The sequence below is a fragment of the Setaria viridis genome, chromosome 6, assembly GCF_005286985.2.
Source record: "Setaria viridis chromosome 6, Setaria_viridis_v4.0, whole genome shotgun sequence".
Classification (NCBI taxonomy): Eukaryota; Viridiplantae; Streptophyta; class Magnoliopsida; order Poales; family Poaceae; genus Setaria; species Setaria viridis.
This window is the reverse complement of record NC_048268.2, coordinates 35662712-35683243: the sequence shown is the minus strand read 5'-3', so window position 1 is coordinate 35683243 and position 20532 is coordinate 35662712. Positions and strand designations below refer to the sequence as shown.

Genomic DNA, 20532 nt, shown 5'->3' with positions numbered 1-20532 from the left:
GCTGTGTTTTTCTCAGATCTATTTGCTTGCGCTTCTGCATGCATGGGCACCTAGTAACGCTTCAATTTTGTGATGATGTCTACTAGCTACTTCATGAAGATGATGTCTGTAATCCTGGATCGACTGAAATTCTCAGATGATTGAGCGAGTAAAAAGCTTCTTACAATGTCAGACAGAAAAGCTGAAACCATCAAAGAACAACGTGAACCTTTTGTTTTTAGAAGCTGTAATTGCGTACACCGCCGAAGTATAGACTTGAAGAAACTATACATGGATCAGAACACCATTCTCGTCATCATTCCGTCTTCTCCATAGGTAAACTATGCCTTCACTTTTGCATGAATGTTGCTTTTTACTTAATGCACTTGAGCATGTGTTGTCATCAAAGTTGTTCACTTCAGCATGCTTTTATTGTTTATTACAAGGTTAGGTCAAATGGAAAATCTTCATCTACATTGTACGATTGACATCATTCCTGTTTAGAAAAGAAATACAAACTATAGTACTGGGCAGTGCTCGGTCAAATTCAGCATACTATAAAAAGCATTAAATGACACATTTTAGTACCTGGCAAGAAATATTTGAATATGATATGCTGTATGTCGTCGTACAGAAATTAGAGCCATTGTAAAAAAAAATTGAACCAGCAAACAAACTAAGAATATGCAGATTGATTTTTGTAGGTTTGTTATTCACTTTATAATATTTGTTTCCGATGTGCAGGGCTTGTGCTGATTTTAATTGGCATTACAGACGTGTGCGTGCTGTGGTGCTTTGGTTGGTTTATTGGTTTTGGACCCTTGTTGGCATTGGTTTTATTGTCGAATCCAAGCGTCGATCTTATGTCAAAGGCAAAAGCTCTGAAATAGCTGCAAATGGCAATGCAGTTGTTCGGGATCCTAGTGCGTCATGAAATTTTTAGCCAAAGTAGGCAGGTGTGGGCTGCATTAGGCCCCGTTTGGTAGGGCTTCTCAAAGTGCTTCTTCACCGATTTTTGGTGAAGCCCTACCAAAGGGCCAATTTCAAAACGGCTTCACCACCAAAGCCGGGGAGAAGCCGCAAAATGGCTTACACTAGAGAGGAGAAGCCGAAAAAAGTGGCTTCACCAGCTTCTCCTCTCTCTCCAAGCATTAAGTGATCATAAAATTACATATATTGCCATTGAGAAGCCGTTTTACCAAAACGTTTGGTAAAACGGCTTCAGCTTCACTAAAAAAGCCACTCCACCGAAGAAGCCGAAGCCGAAACCATTTTATGAGAAGCCGAAGCTCTACCAAACGGGGCCTTAGTTTGTATCTATTCAAGAATCTTTGGTGACTTACCGTCCTGACTCATGAGGGTGAAGTGGGGAGAGCCAGTTCGCCTTACATAAATCCCGTTTGGTAGGGCTTCTCAAAGTGCTTCTCCATCGACTTTTGGTGAAGCCCTACCAAAGGGCCAATTTCAAAATGGCTTCACCACCAAAGCCGGGGAGAAGCCGCAAAACGGCTTACACTAGAGAGGAGAAGTCGAAAAAAGTAGCTTCACCGATTTCTCCTCTCTCTCCAAGCATTAAGTGATCATAAAATTACATATATCGCCATTGAGAAGCCGTTTTACTAAACGTTTTGCAAAAAACGGCTTCAGCTTCACTAAAAAAGCCACTCCACTGAAGAAGCCGAAGCCGAAGCCGTTTTATGAGAAGCCGAAGGTCTACCAAACGAGGTCATAGTTGCATCTCTGGAGCTGGCTTATGCTATACCCATTAAACATCTTTTGTAGTTAACTATGGAATGATTGTGTGCTATGTTTAAAATTATTCATATTTTATGATCTCAGGAAAAATCACGCAAACGTTTTCTGCTTCTTGAATTCAGTAGGCATATAATTTAAGTATCGGAAAACTCTGAATCACATGAAACTTCGACGTCATTGAGGATTGGCATAATCATCAAGGTTGTGAACCTTCATATTGCTTCATGTTGTTGAATTGGGGCATTAGTAGATAAATTGTAGGCTATCTTTCTTCGGTGGAATCAGAGGATCAAACTGCCTTTTAGTATGCGCCTCAAATTGTTTGGAGCATCGTTGCATCAACTTCTACTGATGTGTTGGTCTGGTCAGTGCATAGCATTGAGTGCCTGCCTCACGATTACCCGTTGCTAATCCCAATTTAATCTCTACCTTGGGGTTGTTTCTTCCAACCGTCATGATTGTTTTGCAAAAAAGTCCCTCAACTTTTTCGTAATCAACATGCAGTTCTTGAAATAGTTTTTGATGATTTTGCAAAAAGTCCCCAAACTTTACTGCAATTAACCCGAGGTCTATTTTTCTTCTCCTTCCCTAACTTCGATTCCACCCTCGGGTCAACTTGGTTTCAATTATTCATGAACTTTGGATCAATTTGAGTGGGATTCAAATTCTAAAGTTCAAATCCCACTAAAAATCGATCCGAAATTCATGAGAACTTGAAACCAAGTTCGAATCCCATTCAAAATTGATAAAATAATTCATGAGGATTTGAAGCCAAGTTTAAATGCAACTCAAAGTTTTAGTTGATGAGAGCTCGGGACAAGTTTATGAACCTGGATGAGAGTTCGAAACAAGTTTATGGATCTGGATGAGAGCTCGGAAAAAGTTTATGAACTGTTATGTGCATTTCGAGAGTACCAGGACTAGGATGAGAACTCGGGACAAGTTTAAGGATTGCTGTGTGCATTTTGAGAATACAGGGACCGAGATGAGAACTCGGGACGAGTTTAAGGACTACTAATGAAATTACTCTTCTTTCTTTGTTGTTTTCATTCAGATTATCTAACCTCTTTTATTAATGTTTGCTTTTGTTAATTTATAGCGCTGCAGTTCAAGAAACGTAGTACTACTTTATGAAGTTGGTGGGGGGAGGAATTTCTGTCGTCGCAATCGGCAGCCTATGCTACTATTTGTTCCATTAGTTTTAGGTTCCCCTAAAGGTATTTCTATTTGTTCCTTGATAAAACATAAACAAAATTCACAAATTACCATGTGTTATGACTTATACATAGATCTTGCAGTACAAATTAATCATCGTACATGATACATGCAGGTTTTTGACTCCGACGCTATAAAGATATGGCTTGCTGAGGATGAGAGTTTTTTTTTTGGCTCCACTTGATGAGGAAACAAACTAGAATGTTCATGCGCAACAGGACATTATTGTTGTGACATGCTGTAAACAATTATAAATTCTGGTGGTTTCTGAGGATGGGGTTAGTTTAGTTCTTAAACATTTGGAACTGCTGTTGCTAACCTTCAGTGGGAATGTTCATGCGCAACATGACATTAAGCTGCCCTATGTACAAAGTTAAAGAAAAGAACCACAAGCATGTGTAAAACATCGTAAAAAATCTTTGCAAGGAGAGAGGAACAGTGGAATCGACAACAGCAGATGGACAAAAGGAGAGTAATCTTTCATGTCAATTGAGTATTTTTCTGTACATTTTTTCTCATATACATGTGCATCCAAAATTGTTTGGACGATCAGCCAATCCTCTAAAAGGTGGATGCCAATCGCAGGCGGTCAGAGTTGTATGATCTACAAGCTAAGAGTATTTAGAAGAGAAACCCTGCTCTGAATCAATGTCCTGAACAAAGTCTCAACTCCACTCTCAAGATCAACAATGTTCAACTCCAACACCTGCAACTGCTCCTCCTCGCACACAATTTTCTTCTTCTGCAATGCCTTGGAGACAAGAGACCACTTGCTAGCACTGGGCATCGCAATCTGCTTTGACAGGAGATGCAATGTCGATTCGAGCATCGACATAGCAATCTCCCTCGCTTCAGCCAACAGCTTGACCAATCTGCATCCCTCCTTGTCAGAAGCAGCCTTGTTACTGATCCTCTTGAACTGCTTCTGCGCCTTCCTGGCCGATTGAATGTAAGACTGAAACTTTGCCTGAACAGCCGCATTGCCTCCTCTTTTCAGAACCAGCTGCATCTCCTGAACAATGGACCTGAGCTCCAGGAAGCTCTCTTTCAAGGCGTTGCAGAGGTCAAGCAAGATGAGAGAGCGCTCGAGCTCCTCTTCTACTGCCTTCCTCTGCTGACGCTGGCCGCTGGGCAGGGATGTGAGCTCATCGATGCAGTTGTAGATGCTCCCAAGCTTGGTGAAACCTTGGCACATGGTTTCAACAGTTGAAGAAGGAGAAGAGATGATCGCCTTCAGGCTCAGCAGCTCTTCCTCAATGCTGGTTTTGTTGGAGCGAGGGCTTGAGGGCACGCTTGCGGATCTCAGATGGAAGGCCATGCTTGTAAGGGAAGCTAAGGCTGTGAAGCTTGTTTTCTCTTGAAATGGAAGAGAAGAGAAGGCAAGCTGCTGCAATGGTGTCTTCTCCTGGCTTTGGCTTCCCTCTTTATATAGCGAAAGAGGTGGAAGCAATTGAACAGCTGAACAAGCAGACAGCAAGAATAATTCTCATGTGCAATGAGTGCTCTTGCACTGCAATTGAAGCTACCCAAGGATCTTGTCGCTGATGGAGCTTGATTACAAGGCTGTCATGTCCGCTTCGTCGGTGGCAAACTCGCCCGCACGGGTGAAGGGCGGTGAGATTAGCATCTGATCCAGAGGTTTAGATGAATAAGTTGCCTGTGGATGAGTGAACAGCTAGTTGACTTTACTCACCTCAAGGCTCCCAACTCCCAAGCCGTGTTTAATCACCAGATTCTGATGGGGTCCCAGCATTACACAGCTCTCCAGTGCTTCCATGGTCGCAGCTTAGCCTCCGGCGATCATCCACATGTTTCTGCCAGTTTGTTAGAGCATTGTATATGCAGCTTCTGAATAATTAGCGTTTTGTCATGCTGTCATGTTGCGATTACCAGAAGCAAAGAATCTGCCCGAGCGTGCAAGATGTGCACGCGTTGCAGGCTTGCAGCAGATATCCATCCCTAGAGTCTAGAGAAAACATCCTGAGGAAAAGAACAAACTACATGATCAGCTCATTATCTCGTAGCCAGAGTGAACAGTGTAGTTTTTAGTATATAACAGATCAATAAAGGTGAGCAAAAGCAAAACCTCCGGCTTTCATTTAATTGTCTACCTGCCAGCTGCATGAAACAAAAAGAGATTTCTTCCAGCAGAACTAAGCCAGAAAACAACTTGTATCTTCTGGTTGAATAATCGCGTTTTCCATCATATGTGCATACAAAATTGTTTAGATGATCAGGTTATCCTCTAAAAGGCAAGCTGAATAGTTGCACAACTCAAGCTTAGGATTACTGCTTGCTTCTGCTAGACAACTGACAAGCTTCAGTTTAAGCACCAGAATACCTGAATTCACCTGACAAACGTCAGATTGAGACATTGGAGACCTGTTGCTCTCAGTTTCTGCATACCTGATTCTCCTGCATCATCAAGCTGTGGTGTTAGAGATGAGATGATTGCTGTGTGATTTGAGGTAAGAGATGACAAATTCTTCAGTGAAGTCATCGAGAGACATCTTCAGCTTCTGCAGGATTTCGCTCACCTCCCTGCCTTCCCACGGCCATGGGTAGCCAGGACTCACGGACGGGACCTCCTCGCCGGTCTCTTCTCCTTTCCTCCTCTGCGCATTGCTCCACCCTCCTCAGCGCCGCAGTCGTCCTCGTCGCCGCGCCGGACGGACGCCGGCGCCAAGCTCGGGGTCCTCACGATCTCGTCGATCGCGGTCACCAAGGGGAGAAACTGGAGAGGCTCAACACGGAATCCGTTGCGCTGCACGGTGCCCTCCGTTGTCGGAGTAGGCGCGTGACGGCCACGCTCGGCCTTGCGGCCGGCCTCCCGCACACGGCCGCCGCCGCCTCCTCCATGACCGTCTTGCCCGCCGCCTCTACATGCCCATTCCCAGGCGCGCACGCCTGGAACGCCTGCCGCTTCCGCCGGCCGTCCGGCGGCGGGAACGCGACCCTGCGTGCCCACGATCCGGCGATCCACCATCGAGTCTGTGACGCCGCATGGTCCGTGGCCGCGCCGAACAATCACCCTGACCGGCTTAGCAAGTTGACACATTCCTGGGACTTAGACATCCGCTGCATTGCTTAATGTCGATTCGATCGATCATCCTATACTACTATAAGTCATATGTTTCTTCTGTTACTATGTATGTGCTCAGCTTTTTAAGGATCCGTTCGGCTCTGTCGTTAAGGTAAGCATGTGGAACTCATTCATCCAGTACACAAGATTCCATTATTGTAAAAGCTAGGGAATGTGTACCTAGCTTTTATTCGCCCGAGGGCACGCGGGAGAAGATCGCAAAGAGCACGTCGTCAGGAAGGGTGCCCACTGGCGCGCCGTCCTCAGGCTTCAGGCTTGTTCGCTTCAGCTTATAAGTCGGCTGAAAAGCTAAAACGGCTGATTTGTTGTGAGAGGAAAACACTGTTTGGTGGTTGATAAGCTGGCTGAATAAGCCAAAGCGAACAGGCCGCTCGCCGCCGTCGCCCCCGCCGTCAAGGCTGTCCTTTTTTATTCCCCAGCGGCAACGGGGCGGACGCCCTTTGGCGTACGGCTTCGCGGCCGGATGGCACGGCGTGCTCGTCGCAGCAGCGGCATGGAAGGATGAACGCTGACAGTTGCCGGCGACTTCGCTCCTCGTCATCATGGATCGATCCGGCGTAATCATAGTTTGACTCTGTCGGGGCCTCAGTTTTTGGGCCGGGAAGATGCTTTTCAATGCATTTAGGCCCAGTAGCAGCCCTAAGACCCGGCCCAGGTACGGTGGAACTAGGTGGCCTTTCAACACTGGAAGGACAAGCGACGGCGCCGACGCCGGGGAGCTCCGCCCGGCGCACCGTCGAGGTCGCCGCCACCGCCGTCCGCCGAGGACCTCCACCGGCTGCACCGCAGGGGTCGCTTCCGTGCTACCCACACGATCCACGAGGTCTCGCTCTGCTCTCCGTTCTTTACTTCGAACAGGTGGCGTTATCCTATCATTCATCCCGACTGCTGATCCATGAATTATTGAATTGGTTCTGCTCGATTGGTGCTAGTCGATTACGAATAACAAGGGGAAGCACTGCAATTTTAGATGCCGAAAAATTTGCCACGCATGGTGCATATCGCGCTTGCAATTCGGGCGATTGAACAAAACCAATAATGCTAAGCGCTAATCACACGGTGATGCCTCGTGGGCCGGAGCTGGCGTGCTTAGCGTACACAGAGCAAGCCAGCGTGATCCGATTCCTCGCAGCAAGGGGAATGGGTGCTTATTGCGGGGCTAAACAAGTGCGGGTAACATGGCCACTTGGGAAATCAAAGCATTAGGCACAGAGATGCACATGCTTTTGGGAAATTTAGACCCACTAACCTTTAGGTAGTGGAAGTTAGTGGGTGGCCACTGGCCAGAGCATCAACTAAAAAAAATGAAAATGAAATCAGGAACATGTATAGACTGTTGGACAGGAAAGTTTGTCTGGATCAAAATTGTTTTCTTTACTTTCTGTACATTTACAGGTACTGTACATGTATGAGGATTGGCAGATCCTTTAAAATGCGGAGGCCAATCGCAGGATGTTAGAGTGTCTACACTTGAGGAGAATCTATGAGCTAAGGATGTTTAGGAGAGCAACTCTGCTCTGGATCATCCTCCTGAACAGTTGTTCTGCTCCATGCTCAAGATCTCCGATGATGCACTCTAGTGCCTGCAACTGCTCCTCCTTGCAAACAACCACGCTTCTCTTCTGGAATGCCTTGGAGACAAGAGACCTCTTGGGCATTGCAACTTGCTTTGATACGAGGCACAACGCTAACTCGAGAAGAGAGGCGGCGACCAATCTAGCCTTGAGCAATAGCATGACCAGCTTGCACTCGTCAGAGGTAGCCTTCTTGCTAGTCTTCTTGAATTGCTTCTGTGCCTTCTTGACCAAGCGGATGTATGAATGGACCTTGGCCTGAGTGTTTGAATCGTCTCCCCTTCTGAAAACCACCAGAAGATCTTGGATGGTGGTCTTCAGCTCGGCAAAGTTCTCTTGCATGGCGTTGCAGAGATCGATTATCTCAAGAGAACTTTCCATTTCCTCGTCCAACTCCTTCCTTTGCTGGATGGAGCAAACTTGGTTGCTGGGCAAGTGGATGATCTCCTCGATGTGGCTGTAGACATCTCCAAGCCTCCTCAAACCATCGCATGCTGACTCGATGGTTGCAGAGGGGGAAGAGGTGCTTGCCTCCAGGCTTTGCAGCTCGGCTTCGATTTCAGCCTCATTGGAGAGCCTCTTAGATGGCAGGCTAACTGATCGTAGATGGAAAGCCATTGTTTGTATTAGAGTATCTGAGGTTTGAGGACTTGAGGTGTTGGGGGATGATAGAAGAAACTTTGGTTTGATGTGTCCATCCCTTCTTCAAGGCCTATTTATACACCAGAAGCAGCTAAGAGAACATCTTTTGAGTGGTAGACAGAGGGAATCATGCCATTTCATTTTCAAGATGCTGTCTGCTGTGGTTTCAGGACAGTGCTGCAGAATTGCCATACCATCAAGGTTTTCCACGTGATTTATGTTACTCTGGACCACCAGGCAGCAGGCATCTCGAAAATGGGAGTGACACTCTATCATGTTCCAATTATTGGTAGCAAGAATCTGCATTCGTTCTTGGTATTGCTGTGGGTCTTGAATATAGTGCAGGTAAGTGTTTAACAGTTTGTTAACTGGATATTATTGGTGGTATATGTATCAGTATGATTATTGTTATTTAGTGAAAAAGCAGATGCTTTACTTGGTTACAATCACGTTAATCACACAGTTATAGCTTCTGCTTTCGTCTATTGAGCTGGCATGTTTCAGCTGCATAGAGCAGGACCCATTATAGAAGAATTGTGCACATGAGGCAAATGTGAGTAACATGGCATTTGCAAACTAGCTAAGGCCATGTGGCCCGTAACCAACACATCAATCTTTTTTAGCAGCAGTACAGCTTTTCTTAGACATGCGTGTAGAGGACGATATAGCAAGTGATGTAGTTAGCATATTAATAATATCACAGGCATGCATAAATGATGAAATTCACAACATGAATTGGCAAAGAACTTTCTATATTTTGATTCAGTGAATTTTTCTGTACATATCCACAAGTATACATACTGCAAAACTGTTCTAATGATTGACTAATCCTTTAAAAGTTGGATGCCAATCACAGGGGTTTAGAACTAGGGGCATCTATGAGCTAAGAGTATTCAGAAGAGAAACTCTGCACTGGATCAATCTCCTGAACAGAAGATCCACTCCGCTCTCAAGATCTCCGATACTGCACTCTAATGCCTTCAATTGCTCCTCTTCACACACTACTTTTCTTTTCTAGAATGCTTTGGAGATAAGAGACCTTTTGGGCATCTCAATTTGCTTACACAAGAGGCACGATGTGTATTCAAGCACTGAGGTAGTGATCGATCTTGCTTCTGCTAGTAGCTTGATCACCCTGCAATCCTTCTCATCAGAAGTTGTCTTTTTGCAGACCTTCTTGAACTGTTTGTGCGCCTTGTTTGTTATCTGGATGTATGCCTTGAGTTGAGCAGCTGCATCATCTCCTCTTTTGAGAGAAAAGAGCAGTTCTTGTACTTTCATCATCATCTCGATGAAGTTTTCCTGCATGGCATTGCAGAGGTCAAGCAACACAAGTGACCACCCAAGCTCTTCCTCCACTGCCTTCCTTTGCAGGGTTTAGCAGAGGTTGATTTGGTTGCTTGGCGTGCACATCATCTCCTCAATTTCGCTGTAGAGGTTTCCAAGCCTCCGCAAACCATCACACATCATGTCAATGGTTGCTGATGATGAAGCCATGGTTGTCTTCAGGCTCTGCAGCTGCTGCTCGACTTCAGCTTTGTTTGAGCAAGGGCTAGAAGGCAAACTTGCGGATCTCAGATGGGAAGCCATTGCTCAAAGATGAAACTATGATGCTGTTTAATGTTTATGGAGGACTGGAAATGGAAGAGAGGATTAGGCAAGACAAGCTGCAGTTTGTTGGTGCTCAACCCAGGCTTCTCTCTATATATAACAGAATGCAGAAGCAATGGCATGAATAAAGCAAACGACAGAAAGAATCTTTGCCACTACCCTCCATATGCCGTGCACCGGTGTTAAGTGATGGAAGTCCAGACAAGTTGTTATGCGCCTGCATTTTAATATTGCAACAAATGTTATGAGTGAGGTTATGTGCCTAGCATGTCTTAATTATTGGCAACAGCCACTCGCCCACTCTGCATGAGGATTTGCGTTACTCTCAGATCTGGATAAGAGTCATGAAGAGGAAGAAGGGAAGAACTGTAGTCTTGGTGTTGATTGAGAGGAATGGTTTGTGTTGTCTGCTGATAATTCAACCTCACGATGTTCTATGTTTCCACTACTCGTGCAGCATCGCTGGCATGTTTCAATCAACCACAGCAACAGCAAGGACAACCACGTAAGCGCACAAGTATTGACTTAGTGAATGTTATGGTTCACGTTTAACATTAGGTCTAATCTATCTGTCTTGAGATAATCATGCCAGATTAATTTAATAGGGAAAACATCCTAAGGTCAATCCCAGTGGGGGTTTCATATTGATGTTTCCTAGATAGCCACATAAGAAACAAGGAAATAAAATGGTGTTTGAAACTACCTTTCCAATGCATGGGGTTTCATAGGCTCCAAATAACATTTAATTTCATGACTCACCAACAGTTGGTACCTGTGGTGTCCAGGTGTCTCCCTTTAAATTTGATGCAAATTCTATGTGGCATGCTAATTAATAATAATGAAATCCTATCAAACTCTCCACCGGGAGTGGCCCAAGCATACCATAAATATGTAATGGGATGAATTGGTGATTGGACAGCTACCTACCTTACAGCAGTAGCATATGAATGCAAACTGTATCGGTCGATACATTTGTAAAGTTTTAAGCCTTTAGGTTTCAGTATTCTGGTAATGTCTTTGTCATTTCAGTTTGTATAACTTCTGATTGTGCATACTAAGAATGGATGGAACTTCTTGTTCAAATGGACCACTTGGTCAGTAAAAGTATACATTAGTGCATGCTAGCTAGAGATAGCACTTATTGCTCAAAGGGGCCACTAAGTTGGTACAATCGTGCATGAAATCAATTGTACCAGTGTAGTAACAAAATCGAAGGAATTACCACAGGTTAAGAATATGTAACAAAATGCCTAGGAAACAACCACTGTTAAGTTAATTGTCTTTGTGGTTTCAGTTTATATAACTTCTGGGGTTCCGGTTGTACATACTACATAGAGACAACAGTTGTTCAAATGGTCCATTTGGTCAGTTTCTCCCCATACATTTGAGATGCCAAGGTATTAATGATATTAAGGGCAAGCATAAATTATATAATTCACACCATGAATTGGCAAAAGAAGTTTTAGCTTTTGATTCTCTGAACTTTCTATACATGTCTACAGGTATACATGCTGCAAAACTGTTTGATGATTGACAATCCTATAAAAGGTGGATGCCAATCGCAGGGGATTAGAGCTTGGGATATCTATGAGCTAAGAGTATTCAGAAGAGAAACTCTGCACTGGATCAATCTCCTGAACAGAAGCTCGGCTCCGCTCTCTAGATCTCTGATACTGCACTCTAATGCCTGCAATTGCTCCTCTTCACACACTAATTTTCCCTTCTGGAATGTTTTGGAGATAACAGATCGCCTCGGCATCTCAAATTGCTTTGACAAGAGGCACGATGTGAATTCGAGCAGCGAGGTAGTGATCAGTCTTGCTTCTTCCAGTACCTTCACCACCTTGCAATCCTTCTCATCAGAAGTAGTCTTTTTGAAGACCTTCTTGAACTGTTTGTGTGCCTTCTTGGTCAGCTGGATGTATGCCCTGACTTGAGCAGCTGCATCATCTCCTCTTTTAAGAGACAGGAACAGTTCTTGTATAATCATCTTCAGGTTGGTGAAGCTTTCCTGCATGATGTTGCAGAGGTCAAGCAAGACGAGCGACCGTTCGAGCTCTTCCTCAACTGCCTTCCTTTGCAGGGTTTGGCAGAGGCTAACTTGGTTGCTCGGTGTGCATATCATCTCCTCAATGCCATTATAGATGCTTATAAGCCTCTTCAAACCATTGCACATCGTTTCAATGGTTGCTGAGGGTGAAGAGATGATTGTCTTCAAGCTCTCAAGCTGCTGCTCAACTCTGGCTTTGTTTGAGCGAGGGCTAGAAGGCAGACTTGAGGATCTCAGGTGGGAATCCATGCTTGGGGATGAAGTTTTGATGCAATATATGGAGAAGTGGAGATGGAAGGGAAGATTAGGCAAGAGAAGCTGCAGTTTGTTGATGCTCGACCTTGGCTTCTCCCTTTATATAACAGAGCTGCAAAAGCAATGGCATGGACAGAGCAAATGACAGAAGGAATCTTGGTCACCACCCTTCATATGCCGTGCACTGTTGGTAAGCGATGTGTTGAGGTGCATAGCCCCGAAGTACAGACAAATTGTTAGGCACCTGCAGTTTAATACTGCAACAAACGTTAATGAGTGAGCTTATTGATCTGGCATGTCTGAATTATTAGTGACAATTCACTCTACACGATGGTTTACGTTACTTTCAGATCTAGATATGAGATCATCAAGGAAGAAGGGAAGAACTGTAGTTTTGGTGTTGATTGGGAGGAATAATTTGTCTACTCCGCTGATAATTCAACCTTGCAATGTGTTCGACGCCTCCATTGCTCGTGCAGCACTGCTGGCATGTTTCAGCTGGCACTACAACAACAGCAAGGACTACCATGTAAGTATGACTTTTGACTTAACGAACAGTATAGTTGACACTTAACATAAGTTTCAGCTGTCTATCTTTAGATAATCATGCCATATTACATTAATAGGAAAAAAATCCTACGGATGCAGCAGAAATGTAATGAGATGAAGTGGTAACCTCTAACAGCGAACTTCTACAGCAGTAGCATATATGAATTCAGAGAGCATCTGGCAAGATATTTGAAAACTTTAGGTCTGTAGGCATGGAAGGAAGTGTGGGAAACAGGTAATAATTGTTAAAGGTACACAAATATGTGGTTTCAGTTGGGATAACTTCTGATTGTGCACTGTACATGGAGATAGCACTTACATTGCTCAATTGGGCCACTTGGTAAGTAAAGCATACCATTTGTGCTTGCTCACTAGAGATAGCACTTATTGCTCAAATGATGAAATCCATGAATTCCATTCTACCAGTTAGTAAAAAGACTGAGGGAATACTAAGGTTATACTGTGTGATTTGTTTTTTCTAGGGAACAAGCAATCACGGCTAAGGTAAATTCATTTGGTTGTTTCAGTTTTGATAAATTCTGATTGTACATAATACATAGAGACAGCACTTGTTTTTCAAATGGGGGCCACTAGTAGGGATACAAGTGGGTACCCAATGGTAGTTGTGGGTCACTCCCTTGGTTCATTTCTTTCCACTTTTCTTGCTTTGAAATCCGGATTAATTCTTTTGGTTGAATTTTGTGTCGACCCAATGACCTAGAGAAGACCAAACTTGCATCCCTAGCCTCCAGGCTAGTTAAATTAAAAAATGAAGTCCATTAAACCGATTGGCAGCAAAAGTGAGTGATAACACACAGGAACTATGGAATTTCTTTTTCGAGATAATAGAACCATGTCTTTAATCTACTGCTATATCTTTAGAGCTGTATACATTTGGTGTACAAAATTTCATGCTGATTGACAGGTCCTATAAAATTTGGATGTCAATCGCAGTGCACCAGCGGAGAATCTACGAGCTGAGAGTGTTCAGAAGAGAAACCCTTGTTTGGATCAAATTTCTGAAAAGGTTCTCGACTGAACTCTCCAGACCTACAATACCCAACTCTAGTGCCTGCAATTGCACCTCCTCGCATGAAACTCTCTTCTTTTGGATTGGTTTGGTGATAAGGGACCACTTGCTCGCACTGCAGGTAGCCATTTGCTTCGACAAGAGCTCCACTGCAGATTTGAGCGCCAAGACAGCAATTCCTCTTGCTGTGGTCAATAAGCTGACCAACCACGCATCCTCATGGGAGGTAGACTTGCTGACAGCTTTCTTCAGGTGATGCTTGGCTTTCTTTACCAAGCGGGCGTAGGATTGAGCCTTAACTTGAGCTACTGGGAGGTCTCCTCTGTTGAGAACCATTTGCAGCTCCTGGATGGTCATCTTCAGGTCAGTGAAGCTTTCTTGCAAGGTATTGCAGAGATCCAGCACCTGAAGCGACCTCTCCATTTCTTCCTCCAGCCTCTTCCCATGTACCTGGTTGCTATGGAAGCATATGGCCTCATTGATGCAGCTGTAGACATCTCCAAGCCTCCTCAAACCATCACATACCACTTCGATGGTAGCTGATGGTGTAGAAATGAGTGAGCTTATGCTGTGCAGAGCTTCTTGAATGTCAATCTTGTTGGGATGAGCCATAGACGGCCAGCTCGTTGATCTCTGATGGCCGGCCATGTTTGGGATGAAAATTTGTGCAGTCTTTCGGTGTTGAGATGGGAGATGAGATAGGCAAAGGGAGCAAAGGATGAACTGATTGTTGTGTCGACAGTCGCAGCCGCCTACTTATAATCAGGAGGTTGAGAAGATGGTGTGGGTACAATGGAAGGACAGCAGGAACCTCCATGACCACCACCCCACTGCCCCTGATTGCAGGTCACAGACAAGTAGATGCCCTTCACCTGTTGTCTACCTCACCACGTATCGCTGACTAACATGGCTGGGCTGTCATGTTGGATGCATTGCCAGCAGAGTACAGTGCACGCTCGAGGGATTGATGTGCTGTTTGGGTTCAGAGTACGGCCTGGAGTCTGAAAGGAACAGGAACAGAAGAGGTTCATGGAAGGTTCATCAGTGTTGAGAGGCATGTTTGGGCAATCCGAAGCAGGATCCGCCTTTCGTACTCATTTGGTAAAGGGCATGTTCCAGGAATGTCTGGTCCAAGCGCCGCCTGAACTCAATCCATTCAGCATGTGTGGATGGACGGTTTTCTTGCTCGTCGTTCAGCAGGCAGCATCAAAATTAGTAGCCGTGAAATTACGTGCATGAACTTGAATCCTTAGTGATTAGTTAGTTTGTACAGTAAGTGATGGAAATTTTCCTTGGAAATCTCCATGGCTGCAGTGACACCAAGGGTAAGCATATTACAGTAACCAAGTAAACAACTGGAAAAAAATCTCGGTAGAATGCCTCCCGTCTGTTAAAGATATTTTCACCCTTTTTAATTCATGTCATATTGATGCACAATATGACAAATTTTTGCATATCATTGTACAACTTTACAGTACTTTTGCATGGTGACTTGCATTGTATAACTTGTGTGATTCTTCTCTATTAGCATTTGTTTCGGTTGAAGTGCGAAGTCTTTCACACCCTATCAAGTGTGAAAAATTACAAAAAAGCACATATGTGATATTTGAATACAATAAAAAGACAAGAAAGTGACACGAACTCTTTCGAAGAGAATCGAAAATCTATCCAGTGGCCGCCTGTACAGATCTGAGTTTTGATATTTTCTTTAACAATTATTTGGTTGTGATGCGTCAGAGATTCATGAATCATGACTGATGACTCAAACTTTCCATTAGCATGGAGCACCAAGTGTCAAAACTTTTACACGCAGATCATCTATCTGTGCTATCTGATCTACAAGCACGGCTACTCGATCTACATTTTAAGCTCTGGTGAATCTAACAGCTGCGCACGTTGAGCAAGAACACCCTGCACTGCACCAGCCGCCTGAACAGCAGCTCCAGGCCGTCCTCCAGCTGCTGAATCGTGTCGCCCACTGCCCTCAGCTCCCGCTGCACCCGCACCGCCGCCTCGCCATCGTGCGAGTCCTTGGACGGCAGCGCCGGCAAGGACACAGTGTCCTCGTCGGCGGCGTCCTCGCACGCCACCCGGGCGCTCTTCCGGAACGCCCTCGCCACACGCGTGGACCAACTGCTCGCCGGCCGAGGGGTACCAGCGGCGGCGGCCACGCGCCGCGACAGCGCCGCCACGACGCGTTCCAGCACAGCCACGGTGAGCCGCCTCGCCTCCTGCAGCGCGTGCACGCCGCCGCCGTCCGCCACCTGGTGGTCGGACCTCAAGCCGGCGCGGCGGCGTTGCCTCCTGGCGTCCGCGCGCGCCCGCTCCACCAGGCGCGCGTACGTACGGGCCGCGCGGTCGGCTGCCGCGCCGTCGCGGTGCCGCACGGCTGCCTCGGCGTCGAGCGCACACGCGCGGATGGCGCCGAGCGCGTCCCGCGCCGCGGCGCACGCGTCGAGCAGCGCCACGGAGGCCTCCAGCTCGCCGTCCAGCACGTCGGCGCGCGCGGACCGCGCCAGCGGCTCCGCGTGCTCGTACACTCGCGCCACGCCCTCCAGGGCGCCTGCCATCGCCGCCGGCGAGGAGCCCAACGCGACGAGGACGTGCTGCCTCAGCCTGCTCAGCTGCTGCTCCGCCGCCGCGCAGTACTCCATTTCCATGACCGATCACTTCACTGGTGGCGTACGTAGTCCGTACGTTCGTGATGGATTCGCAGTACACTTGTCGAGCTGCTCAATCCCTCGCCGGACTTGCCGTGCGAGCGCATATATACCATGGACACGGCAGGTGCTCCGTCCCGTGCGCTGTCATGTCGGTGGCGGCCGGCCGGCCGGCACGGCCTGGCTGGCATGCCACCGGCGGCCGCGGCAGCCAAGACGCACGGCGGAGGCACGTACTAGGAAGCGTCGCCCGAGTGTGCGCCGCGGTTGCGAACTTCGCATCAGCTGAAGAAGTGGTTGGGCGCGTGCATGAACGTAAGGCACAGGGTACGTGGCGTCTCTATGGCCGGCGACGGCGAAGCTGCCGCGGCGTTGCGCACGCACAGGCACGAATCATTGGGGATCGCGTACGGGATTATACCCGTATGATCGGGGCCCGTACAGACCTGTGATTCGAAGTAGTTTATGCCGGGATGTTTCAGGGTTTCAGATGGACAGATGGACATGCTTGGATTGTTAAATGGAGCAAGACATCCTTGGGATCCTCTGCAGGGTCTAAACAAGGAAGGGAGATACGGTCAGCCCTGTACTCTTGTGCTGGCCTGATCCGGTGACCAGCCCTAATCATGAGAGGTTAGTTTGTCTGCCTGTCTGAATCCCCTGCATTATGACTTTATGTGAGAGGATCATATCCCGGGGTACGTGTCAAACTGCATTAAACTGATGCAACAAGCCTTACAGATCATCTGAACAATGCAACGACAATCTTACAGATCATGCAATGTGATGATCAATTGCATTTCCATGCCGGCGTGCTGAAAGAGATAAACAGCAGCCAGTATTGTAAAGGCGTTCCTTGCTGCGCGCAATTCCTGCTGCTGGAAATCTGAATTGATTTTAGAACCTCACTCAGTTGTGAGCAAACTGAGATACAATCGTGAAAGTCAGTTGCCAAAAGAGCAATTCATCACAAAACAAATCCACGAGCTCTTACGACAACCAATACACCACATGTCAAGGTTAAAAGATAGAAGACGATGGCAATACCATTGTTGTACGGTGACTCAATTCCTACTTAGATTAAAATTTAATAGAGGTGTGCTATTACGACTTCTATTTCTATTAGGATTTAAGTATGGAATCCTACTAGGTGCAAGACTTCTACTTGCATGTATGAGAGCCTTGGAGGGGACTATATAAACAAGGGTGTGGAGCCTATAGGAATCAAAGCTTGTGAGAGGCAATTAGGAGCCCTCAAGAGGGATATGTTAGACAGTTATATAGCACTAGATTCTTGTATAGGGTAAGAATCAAAGGATCCTAGAGGGTCAAGTAGGGTTTGTGAGGGAGTGACAATCACTCGTACTCTTTTGAAGTTGTACTTAAAGAATTTGGGGTCGGCTTCGCTAAAATCCTATTCTCTTGTCGTGGTTGCCTCAACGCCATCTAGGATTTTTTACGAGATTCATCTACGTTATTCTTGATACGGTGCAAACTCGTATCGTACTCGCAATATCCTTTCAAGATCGGAAGTTGCTACGCATAACGAGGGGTGTGAATAATCAAACGCCGGAAGGGCTGACCTCAAAGCATCTTCGTAACTCATCTACTCAGACAATGCAAGTGAACATAAAAAAACTAAGCATAGGCAAAAAGATTACAGAAGACTCGCTCCCGAGCCATGATAAAAAATTAAGCATAGGCAAAACATAATTAGCGATTCATATATTCCATAGACTTCCTGTCAACCTACTTACAAGAGACTCGATCGCTCCCAAACCTCAAAATAAACAAGAACATAGTCCTTTGTATCAAGTTCGTAGGCTAGGTCCAGCAAATACTCCTATGTCAAGAGAATGAAATTGTCAAATGTATATAAACGAGAAGTGTTGCCGTCTAAACAAAGGATCTTACATCAAAGCCACAATGAGCTAAAGTAAATGTCAAATGGGGGAAGCCTTTCGCGATCTTCAAAGCTTGCTTACAGCTTCTTTGCTCAAACTTCCCTTTAAACTAAAGAGCAAAGGAGTTATCATGGTGCTAAACAAAGCACATATCTCAATTACATTGTTTTATAGTTCAGGCTTACCTCTGTATTGTTCTGACGCATATACTCTTCAACCCACTATCCAACGGTGAAAAATGTGTCCGTCAGTCAAATCAATCTACAGCACTAACTTATGAGCTCTTTTCAATAGCCAGACAGAGACATGATGCATACCTTGATTTTCTTTGATATTTCATCACAATACTTGACATACTCCTGATCAGTTTTGTAATCGCTAAGAGTTGAGCGGTAATCATCCCAATGATGGTACTCATCAAAATCCTGCTACCCAAAGGAGAGAAGCAATTAATACATTAGTCAAGTAACAATACTAGAATCATGCATTTGAAGTACATAGGCAAAAGTGGACGATCAATCTTTTTATGTAACTTGGTTCTTGAGTAACTCATATTCTAATTTAAGTGCAATTAGGCTTTAAAAAAATATAGAAGTGCTAGCATTTGAAAAGTACTATAATAGACTCAATTAAGGTTCATATTTACGTAAAAGACCGGATAAAAGGCATAAAGAACGAATTGAGCACAAATATATTGGCAAAACAAATTCAGCTACAACAATTTTAAAACAAATCAAGAACAATAATAACACGGTAAAAAAGTGTGCCCACCGCCCATTCTGTTTGCCAAAAACTTAACAGGCTTCAAATACAGGAACAGAAGTATATAGCTCATGCACATACATGTGGACTTAATGACTATGGAAGTGCCACCTCTCTTGAAAGTTTTGTCATGTTTGCTGACGTTATGATATCCTATGTCCACTCTTCAGATACGGACTACCATGATAGCATTGTGCACTACACTGCCGTGGCCCTAAAATTTGGGGTCAGCACAAACTTCAGAACCAAATAGGAGCGTAACTAAACTAGCATATATAGTATCAAGAGTCCGAACTACCAAACAGAAGGGTAGATTTTAGCAATGGTCATGCGGTAGCAGTAACAGTTTACATTGGATACCCATTAAACCTAGAAATAAAATGCTGCTAAAGCAAAGCTAAAGAACTTAAGTACGCACAACTCTGGTCGGTAGGTATCATGCGCTGGTAGTCAAGTCATCCAAGCCATGAAAACCAATGGCGTCGGAGTTGTAGGTCCAACCAAAGATGCTAGGACCCGGGCTCAAAGGTGTTATCCCACGGGCAATCCTCAGTAGGGTCCATACTTAGCAGTTGTGCTTCGAAAGCGTCAGAGGCCGGCTGGGTTGCTGAGACCATCATCCCCCTTCAGGATCTGCATGCAAGGGCATATGGATCATCATAAATAATACTCCCTCCGTTCCAAATTGTAAGTCGTTCCAAGAATCTTGGAGAGTCAAAGTATCTTAAGTTTGACCAAATTTATATGATAATATAATAACATTTATGATGTTAACTAAGTATCATTAGATTCTTTATCAATTATATTTTCATAGTATATCTATTTCATGTCATAAATCTTTATATTTTTCTCTATAATTTTGGTCAAACTTGAGATGCTTTGACTCTCCAAGATTCTTGGAATGACTTACAATTTGGAACGGAGGGAGTATATGGGATCATATCGGCTTAAGGTGTAATGATATGGTATAGTGACATAACGGTCCTTGTAGTCTCTGTCGCGAAGCTCGCAGAGGTGTTTGTACGATCTCATCGCTGTCTTTCTCCCCCATGCGACGCCCGTCGATGCTACTGCGCATGATAATGAGGAAGCCCTCGCGCTTTCGGAGCTGCTCGTAGCAACGAGATACCTCCTCGCCGTCGATGTCGTCTTCCGCTGAGAAAATGGACGACTCATCTGGTTCTTGTCCGGCGCCTTGATCCTCCTGGACCTGATGAGATCCGACGACGATGTCTATCGGCATCACCTCCGTTGCGTCGCCGGAGGATAAGGAGGAGGCGGGGCTGGGAGGAGATGGCGGGCCGACGGTCTTGCGCCTCTTCTCCTCCGTAGCCCACGCCGTCGGGCGGCGGAACATACCTGACTATGTTTGGATGATACTTTTCACGAACATTTTTTATATAGTCGGAATATTTTTACCAACACTAATAATTCTTGAACAAC

General features: G+C 45.4%; 3 protein-coding genes and 2 pseudogenes across 5 annotated transcripts; all 5 read right to left on the bottom strand.

Annotated features, from left to right (window-relative positions):
- Nucleotides 1–3294: 3294 nt before the first annotated feature.
- On the bottom strand, nt 3295–6872 carry LOC117859955 (uncharacterized). 3 transcript variants are annotated; one of them, XM_072294362.1, is made up of 3 exons: nt 5487–6872; nt 5291–5364; nt 3295–4929 (listed from the first exon to the last, which is right to left on the bottom strand). In XM_072294362.1, exon 3 carries the CDS (start codon nt 4265–4267, stop codon nt 3554–3556), a length of 714 nt encoding a protein of 237 aa, XP_072150463.1. In that variant the 5' UTR covers nt 4268–4929; nt 5291–5364; nt 5487–6872; the 3' UTR covers nt 3295–3553. The 3 variants fall into 3 exon arrangements, with proteins under 3 accessions (XP_072150463.1, XP_072150464.1, XP_034599049.1); XM_072294363.1 differs by having other exon boundaries at nt 3295–4576; nt 4643–6872; XM_034743158.2 differs by having other exon boundaries at nt 3295–5364.
- A 491-nt stretch (nt 6873–7363) lies between these two features.
- LOC117859957 (uncharacterized) lies at nt 7364–8342 on the bottom strand (annotated as a pseudogene).
- A 661-nt stretch (nt 8343–9003) lies between these two features.
- On the bottom strand, nt 9004–10095 carry LOC140223041 (uncharacterized; annotated as a pseudogene).
- A 1231-nt stretch (nt 10096–11326) lies between these two features.
- LOC117859956 (uncharacterized) lies at nt 11327–12617 on the bottom strand. The gene has a single exon (XM_072294364.1). The coding sequence runs from the start codon at nt 12176–12178 to the stop codon at nt 11465–11467; it is 714 nt and encodes a 237-aa protein (XP_072150465.1). The 5' UTR covers nt 12179–12617; the 3' UTR covers nt 11327–11464.
- Nucleotides 12618–13534: 917 nt separating this feature from the next.
- LOC117861990 (uncharacterized) lies at nt 13535–14984 on the bottom strand. The gene has a single exon (XM_034745497.2). It carries the CDS (start codon nt 14409–14411, stop codon nt 13704–13706), a length of 708 nt encoding a protein of 235 aa, XP_034601388.2. The 5' UTR covers nt 14412–14984; the 3' UTR covers nt 13535–13703.
- Nucleotides 14985–20532: the final 5548 nt, after the last annotated feature.

Coding starts and splice junctions, on each gene's coding strand:
- LOC117859955 (XM_072294363.1), bottom strand. CDS start 4,267: ATGGCCTTCCATCTGAGATCCGCAAGCGTGCCCTCAAGCCCTCGCTCC.
- LOC117861990 (XM_034745497.2), bottom strand. CDS start 14,411: ATGGCCGGCCATCAGAGATCAACGAGCTGGCCGTCTATGGCTCATCCC.
- LOC117859956 (XM_072294364.1), bottom strand. CDS start 12,178: ATGGATTCCCACCTGAGATCCTCAAGTCTGCCTTCTAGCCCTCGCTCA.